The sequence below is a fragment of the Malus sylvestris genome, chromosome 14 (assembly GCF_916048215.2).
Source record: "Malus sylvestris chromosome 14, drMalSylv7.2, whole genome shotgun sequence".
Classification (NCBI taxonomy): Eukaryota; Viridiplantae; Streptophyta; class Magnoliopsida; order Rosales; family Rosaceae; genus Malus; species Malus sylvestris.
This window is the reverse complement of record NC_062273.1, coordinates 7,976,332-7,984,528: the sequence shown is the minus strand read 5'-3', so window position 1 is coordinate 7,984,528 and position 8,197 is coordinate 7,976,332. Positions and strand designations below refer to the sequence as shown.

General features: G+C 38.1%; 1 protein-coding gene and 1 long non-coding RNA gene across 2 annotated transcripts; one reads left to right on the top strand and one right to left on the bottom strand.

Annotated features, from left to right (window-relative positions):
- Positions 1-711: 711 nt before the first annotated feature.
- On the top strand, positions 712-3,144 carry LOC126600669 (uncharacterized). Its single transcript, XR_007615505.1, has 3 exons — positions 712-1,182; positions 1,558-1,838; positions 2,924-3,144. It is a non-coding gene; the product is annotated as an uncharacterized LOC126600669 (long non-coding RNA).
- A 463-nt stretch (positions 3,145-3,607) lies between these two features.
- On the bottom strand, positions 3,608-6,385 carry LOC126600663 (putative disease resistance protein RGA4). Its single transcript, XM_050267270.1, has one exon. It carries the CDS (start codon positions 6,245-6,247, stop codon positions 3,785-3,787), a length of 2,463 nt encoding a protein of 820 aa, XP_050123227.1. The 5' UTR covers positions 6,248-6,385; the 3' UTR covers positions 3,608-3,784.
- Between the last annotated feature and the right edge of the window lie 1,812 nt (positions 6,386-8,197).

Below are 8,197 nucleotides of genomic sequence, written 5' to 3'. Positions count from 1 at the left end.
TTAAAACTAGATTTTGCTTCACTTTGCTGAGATTCTATCCATTCTGTCAAAATGTAACGAAATGTGTTGACATGGAAGGGTACATCAGTAATTTAATCCTAGTTGGCAATTAGGGTTAGATTTGTAAAGATGGCATGGCAATAATTTTTGCACATTAGAATCATAAACCCAAAAGACTACAAGACAAAAGATCATTCTTGCAAAATATTAGCCAAATCGGAAACGGTTGAGACAGCTAATTGAGTTCATAGAAATTGATGAACTCTATGTTCTAAGAAACATAGAAATTTCACATGACAATCAAATAAGTAAATAGTTTTGGATTGAACTGATTAACAATAATCTATGAATGAAGACAAAAACATAAACAATTATAATCATTAAAGTTCGACGTATAATGAGCCTCACAAGTAGTCTTTACTTTTTAAACAACATGGAGATCTCTTTAGATAAAGACTATGTATAAGCTGATAGCTCAAACGGGTATGATCATATAAAACCTACCTTATTTATTTAAAAGAAAAACTAATGAAAAGGGCTTGAAAACTTTGAGTTTTAATGATAAGGACAAAATAAAGGGTATAGTGAATAGTACCAGGATTGACTTTTTAGTGTAAAAATGTGGTTTTTCGTTAAAGTGAACAGTATCGAGAGCTTTTCGTTAAAATTCCCTTATTTAAATGACCATTGCTACAATTTATACGTCATCAGAAAAATGAACAAAGAAACAAAAACCAACCCTGTTGCATTTAATAAGCAGGGAGGGGCTTCAAATTCCTCTCCGGGGTGTCAGCTTACAAATGTTTTTACATTACTGGGTTTTGTTCCTTTTTGTGAAATTTGAAGACGGGGTCTGTCAATTTTAGTTTTTTTTGTCTTCCCCTCCCCTCCCAATCTTCATTCCTAAAGTTCAGTGTTTTCAAGAACAATCTGGTATTTACTATGTTTCTCAATGTGGGTGTCTCTCGAGTCTGAGTGTTGAAACTGAAGTTTGTATCAATAACCTTTAATGTGGGTGTCTCTCGAGTCTGAGTGTTAAATGGTTGTCCACACTTTAACCTTTTCAATTTCCGGCTATTGAATTCCACATGCCTACAATTTGTTCTCCAACTGTTAGGCCTGGCAGGCCCGCTGATGCAGCACCGGTTGTGTCAAAGCAGCTATCTTACACTTTCAAGGCAAGTGAGTTGTCAATCTAGTTGTTTTTCATTTCTCAATTCTACCTGAAGTTTCTTTAGTTGAACTTCTCGGTGATATCAGTTTTGTTTGAATTGTCTTTCCACATTAATATAAGAGGTATTTTAGTTGTGTGCCGAATCTGCCGATTCCTATTGCTTGTAGGAGTGCTTCTATTTTATTGGTTCAACCAAGTCTCATCTCTTAGTGTCAGTTACTTTGAGTACTTAATGGAATCACCGGAGGCCATAATCGTATAAATGAATAAGTGAATGGCTTTAGTTGAATTGGTTTTTGTGCTTGAATTCAGAACATTTTAATTTTATGCTTAATTTGATATTTTCAGTTCTGGAATTTAGCACTTGTCTTCGTTTGTTGCAGTTCGGGCATGATTAATTTGAAGGAGCAATCCTTGATCAGTGGAAAAGCTGCTTGGATGGCCTACTTGGTATTTACTTAGAAACCTGGAAAATCATAGGTCTCAATGGCTCTGGCACTTTTTGGGGTGTCATTGTAGGATATATATTAGAATAATGTACGATTTGTATCATGCAAGACATATATTGTTTGGATGCTGATGGCGACCTTTTCAAGCCCCTTTGCTGTCAGCAGTTGCTGCCTTTTTTCACTCTAAGTGTTACAACCATCAGTTGTTGCGCAGGGTATGTTCTGAATTCATCTGATACTTGCGTATAGTTTGATGATGGTGAAATCGTCAGTAGTTATAATTAGTAGACTGGAGAACGGTAAACCGCCAATTACCCCTCCAAACTGTCACAAGGCTGCCAATTACCCCTGGAACTGTTTTTTTTTTTCTTTCGATTTACCCCCTTAACCAACATAAGACAGTCAAATAACACTGTCATTGGATTTGAGAGAATTTCATCCAAATTTCCGTTTAGTGGTGTCATGTGAGAGACACGAGACACATTTTCGAGTCCAACATCGATCTCTGCTCTCTCTGTCCCAAATAACTGTAATCTTTCCTGTTGTTTGCTCTAATTCGACTTCTACATGAAGGGAAGGTAGAGGGAGGAGATATATCATAAGCCTTCAATACCTTGCTTGTTCTTCTTTATGCTTTAGATGAAACCATTCCTCATTCAAAAGTATCTGATTCTTGTTTTTCAGATTGTCACTTCTTGAAAAAATAATGAATGTGTGGAACTCCCTTTGTTTTTTTTTTCTTGCCATCAAGAGGGTAACTCCAATATGATTTGTTCTTATAGTAATGCCATATAAGGATTGAAACTGAGCCTCATATGTGATTTCCTTCTAAGTAGCTGGATGGTGCATAACTTGCCTGTGTTCAGGTTCATGCCAAGCTCATGCTTCTTGTGGCCGATTGTTATAAGTTCTGTTTAGATTGAAAGAAGAATCGTTTTGTATAAATTCCCTAACGAGCTACATCAGTCACGTGAGAACCATTATCTAATTCTTAAGATGTATCAGATTCTTGATTTTGGATTGTCATTTCTTAGAACTTCCTTTGTTTCGTGTTTATGCGATTAAGAGGGTGACTCAATCTAATTTTCTCTTTTAGTAATGTCAGATAAGATTTAAGAAAATTGGTTGATTTTTAGATAGTAGCTGAAAGGTGCAACATGCTTCTTATTGTCGATTGTTATAACTTCTAATTTTTTTTTGTTCTGGCATTGAACTTCTAAAAGCTATTTGCCAAGTGAGGTGGCGAGTAATGCACAACAGAAGTGAATTTATTTTTCATGGGTTTAGTAAACTTGTGCAGATGGATTGTACACAACCTGGATGGTTACTTTCAAATCCGTGCTGAAGATGCAGTGACAAGAACAGGAGTTGATGTGACTAATGCAGTTTTTACTCAAAAGCTTAGTGTGGTTGTAACAGAAAATCAGCTGGAGTTCTTCTTTTCCTAGCTTCCCTTAATGTATGGTAATTCTCTTGTCAGCTGGACCTAGTATATATAAAGCCCTATCTTTTTCCGGCTTCCGACTGATTTACTTACTGCTTTGCATTTGGGATTAGTTCATTCCATTTCCAGCTGCATCTTCCTTTCTCTGTAGTGCTTCTGAGAATTCGATTTCGCATATACAAAAACTGCAGCTTCTGTTTGTGAAGCTTTTGATTTGCATAATTAAAGCTTGTGGTCAACCAAAAACTAGAAGGGAAGCCCCCTGTGCCATGGCCAAGCTTTAACTACCAGTTGTAACAATGGAACGGCTTTGTATATGCCTAATTAAATGCTGAATTCCTTGGATACTTTCGCCTAGTTTGATGATGGTGAAATCACTTACCGTCGGATTTACTAATCGGTGAATACCGCTTCTGAAAAACTTGAGCTTCCTAAAAACAACTAGTCAAGCAAAATAGTGAAGTAAGGTTGACTGAAAGTATGACTGATAAGGAAGGAGTCTGATGTAAGAAAAGGTTGAATGAAATGGAGTAATATTCCAATAAACCAACATGTTTGCACGCATGCTTAAATCTACTGAAATAATAAATCAACACAATTTACATCGACCTGAACAAAATACAAGCAACCCAAAAACAAGAAAATATTAGACTATACAAAAACAAACACAAACACAAACAGAGAAACTGAGAGGCATTAAAGACAGTGCCCATGATTCTATTCAAAATCAACATTTGGAACATGAGAAATCTTTGGCCAATCTTCTCCTGTGTCGCGCTGGCATCTCCTCTCCAGATCAGGACACTTTCTGATTCTAAGTGTTGTTAAGGCAGTGAGGCGATGCATCTTCTCTGGCAAAGACAACAGTTTGGGACATGATTTGAGGCCAACCATTCTAAGCGATGTGAAACTCGTCAACCACCCAGGTAATGCCTCCAAATTCTCACAATCCCCAATAACCAAGTCTTGTAGTGTGTTTGTGGCTCCTTGAAACCATTCAGGCAATGCCACCATTCGTGGGAATCCTACAATCCCCAATTTTTTGAGCCTTAGTGGAATTACTTGATAGTTTTCCATCACCAAATCAAGTTGTTTACAATTAAGTATGGTCAGAGTGCATAATGACGCAAGATAACTCGTATCATGCGGCAAACACGTTAGATAACTACAATCCTGAATACAAAGATATCGAAGTGATGTCAAGCATCCCACTCCATTCTCTGGAAAACTTGATTGTTTTGTGGTTAATTCAAGGTATCTAAGGTTGATCAACTTTCTCATGTCTCTAGGCAACACTTCAAGATTCACACATCCACCGAGACTCAGACTTTGCAAGCTCTGCAACTTACAAAATGAATTGGGTAGTTCGGTGATTCCTTCACTTTGATAGAAGTCCAGGCTTCTCAAATGCTTCAAAGAACCAATGGAATTTGGCAACACTTCCACTGATACATTGACAAACTTAAGCACCCGCAGATATTTGAATCTTGAAATGCATGTGCAGAGGAAGGATCCATCAATAGTTATATAACTCGGTACATTTATAGTCCGCACTTTGTTCAACTTTTGCAAGGCTGTTGAAACATTTTGGCCAATTTCCAAAATTGTAAGATGCCTAACATTTTCAGGGATGCCTTTGGTGCATGCAGAGTCTACTGTAAAACTCTCACCTTGTGTGACTAACTGTACAAGGTCGTGGATGAGATCATGCATATCAAAATTATAGAAGAAAATGTGATCATTAACATTTTGAAAGAAAGATCTCTCCCATAACTCTTTGAAATATAGCTCACCAACATCTTCCAACTCCATATTCCCATGATCACGAGATTCAAGGATTCCATGTGCCATCCAATGATTGATCACTTCCCTGCTATCAAATTCAATGTAATTCTTTGAAAGAATTGAACAAGAAGCAAGACACTGTTTCAAATGAGAGGGCAATTGAGTATAACTCACTCTCAAAGCTGGTAGAATGTGACCAACTCCATCTCGTTCTAGTTCCCATATCTCAGAATCTCTAATCAATCTCCATTGACGCTCATCAGTCTTTGAGTAAAGTTGACTCCCTAAGGTTTTCACAGCTAAGGGAACCCCTCCGCACTTTCTTACAATATCTTTTCCCATTTCATAAAGGCTTGGATGATGTCTTTCTTGTCCTTCTTTAAATGCACACTTTACAAACAAAGACAAACAATCCTCAAAAGAGAGAATGTCTAAATTTATGTTTCCAACTGTCCCCATGATTGAAGCAACTGAGATATTCCGTGTCGTCACCAAAATCTTAGTTCCCACCTTGGCCCCCTCTATCAACAAATCTCTCAACTCGCTCCATTTGATACAATCTTCGTTCCACACATCATCCAAGACAAGTAGAAATTTCTTATCCTTTAAAGCGTCTCGTAGTTGTTCTTGTAACTGATCCAGAGACGACCCTTCACTGATCTTCGTACCTAATGCAGAGCCGAGGATCTCTCTTGTCAATCTAGTAACATCAAAGTCCACTGTCACAGACTGCCACATTCTTAATTCAAAACTCCCAACGACTCTCTCATCATTGTACACCAACTTGGCAAGTGTGGTCTTCCCTAAACCTCCAAATCCCACTATCGGAATAACAGATACATTCCCATTATCCTCACTTTGATGATCATTGCCTTGTACCATTAGAAGATCAACAACCTTATTTTTTTCTGTTTCTCTACCAATAACCTCCGAAGCACGGACAAAGGAGTGGGTCGTATTCCTATTCTCCCTCCCATGATCAGCAAAATTCTTATCGTCTTTAAGCTCATGTAACCTTTCTCTTATCTTCTTAATTCCATGACCTACTCGCAAGCGGAATGCAACTGGATTAGAGCGGGAAAAGAAATGGCGTACCTTTCTATTTGTGCCACTGCCATGAACCACTTGCCTTCGCAAAGCTTCGCACTCAAACGCGTCCAACAGATCCTCCGCATCAAGGAACACATCTTTAAGTTGTTGTAGCCAACTGCGTAGCTCACTGTTATGTGCTTGCTTCTCTTCGGCATCCAAGAGGACGTCTTTGATGGTCGACATGGTGCGTCCAAGCTTCTGCACATTCGCTTTAACGCCCCACGCCAAGCAAATCTCCTCAGAAGCAATGGAGATGAGCTTTTCAATGAGTCTGTTTGCCAACGAAAATGCAAGGTCATCCATCTTCTTTCTTTCTTTCTTGATGAGGTAAGTGCAGGGGAATTGAGATAGTACGAAAGATAATGATGATGCCTCCTTATGATAAGGTATGCAGAAAAGCAATGGACGATATAGTATGAAAGATAATGATGATGCCTCCTTATGATAAGGTACGTAAAAAAGCAATGGACTGTAAGTAGTCAAGGTGGGTCTAACAGCCCAGTTCCATCTGGTTTCTTGTCATAACAAATTGAGTTGTCCAAGAACATTACGAGTTCACCTAAAATTTTGCTTAGATGTATTAACACACAAGAAATATGATTAACTCACCTCAATTTTGTCCCAACACGCCCACTATATGCATATATACATATGGATCGTTAAAAAAAGTTGTGGAATAACACCACATGTTGTCCCTCACTTTAGACACATATTTTGACATTCATTTTAGACACATAGTTTGACACCCATTTTGTAGGGTCTACTTTGTAATATTTTCAACGATCCGAATCATCTATATTTTAGTATATCATTCATAAATCATTCTTGCAAAAAAATAAGATAAATCCAAAATCATTAAAATATTCATTTGTATTGAAAAAAAAAAGATGAATATGGTTCAATAAAGCCACACACTATATATATATGGGTTTCGTAAATTTGTGCAAATGGAACTGTACACAGCCTGGATGATTACTTTGAGATCCGTGCTACAGATGCAGTGACAAGAACATGAGTTGATATAACCAATGTAGTTTTTACTCAAAAGCTTGGTGTGGTTGTAACAAAAATCAGCTACAGGAGTTCTTTTTTTGGCTGCCAAATGAGTTTCTCACTCGATCGCATTTCGGATTAGTTCATTCCGACTGAGTTACTTCCTACTAGTATTTTGGTCTCGTCCTCCGATGTGGGTTATGTCAATTAATCACTTGGTCTAGTCATCTTAACTAAAGAATTTCTCCTACCATAGGTGTTTGGTTTGACAATATAGTCGACTAAAGAAAAATTGACAAAAGGAACAAAGGTTCGTTCCTACTAACAGAGAGTCACTTATTTTTCTCTTGGAAAATGATTCACTCCTATTTTTTTTTCTTCTGCACTCTACCCTTTGCAAGGCTTTTAATTTACTTAATGCAACGGTTAGGATTAAAAAAAAAAGGTGTGTTTGGATCAAAACTTGAACTTTGGGCTCAAGAAAGGAGCTGGCCCAAAAGGAGGCCCGAAGGGAAAGACAGCCGAAGCCCAGTCAAAGCCCAGAAAGCAGAAATGGCCTTTTCTGACTTGGTACAGCTCATGAAGACCACTTGCTTACCTACCCAAAGGCCAAGTGGTATAGACTGACCAGCTACATAGCCCATAAAGTACTTTATGATGGCAGTACATGTAAAATAGCTGATGAGTCATCACCCTTCAAACCGCATTCGGGCAAGGTTGCTGCTACAGGAGACCAAGCCGAGTTGTCTATATAAGAAGAAAGAGAAACCAGGAATAAGGACACTCAATCAAACAAACAAATGCAAGCACAAACTCTGCTCAAAGCCAGATTTGCCTTCAAAACGAAGTTGTAGTCAGCCCAAGCCTTCATCCCTCGCGGGATAAACCTTCATTTAAACCCTTATAATAGCTCTGCTACCTTGTTCAACCTTGCTGTAGTATCGATTCATCTTTTGTAAATCTCTCTCTCTCCCTGAAGCTTTCATACCCTTGATAAACAACAAAGATAGGAACCTGCAAGACGACCAGGCTTGCCCGACAAGGTTAAACCTTGCCCGACCTTCTTTGTTTTTGTCTTTTCATTCATTAGCCTAGCAATATGTTGTATACTTCCAGTTATATTCAAGTTATTTCTAGCAAGATGACTATTAAAAGGCTTTCTCAGTACTTGGATCCGATTTGAATATATCTTCAGTGTTCAAACCAGATCCAAGTCCTAAGCCCTCGGGCATGTAAATCTAATTAGTTAAAAGTCCTTGG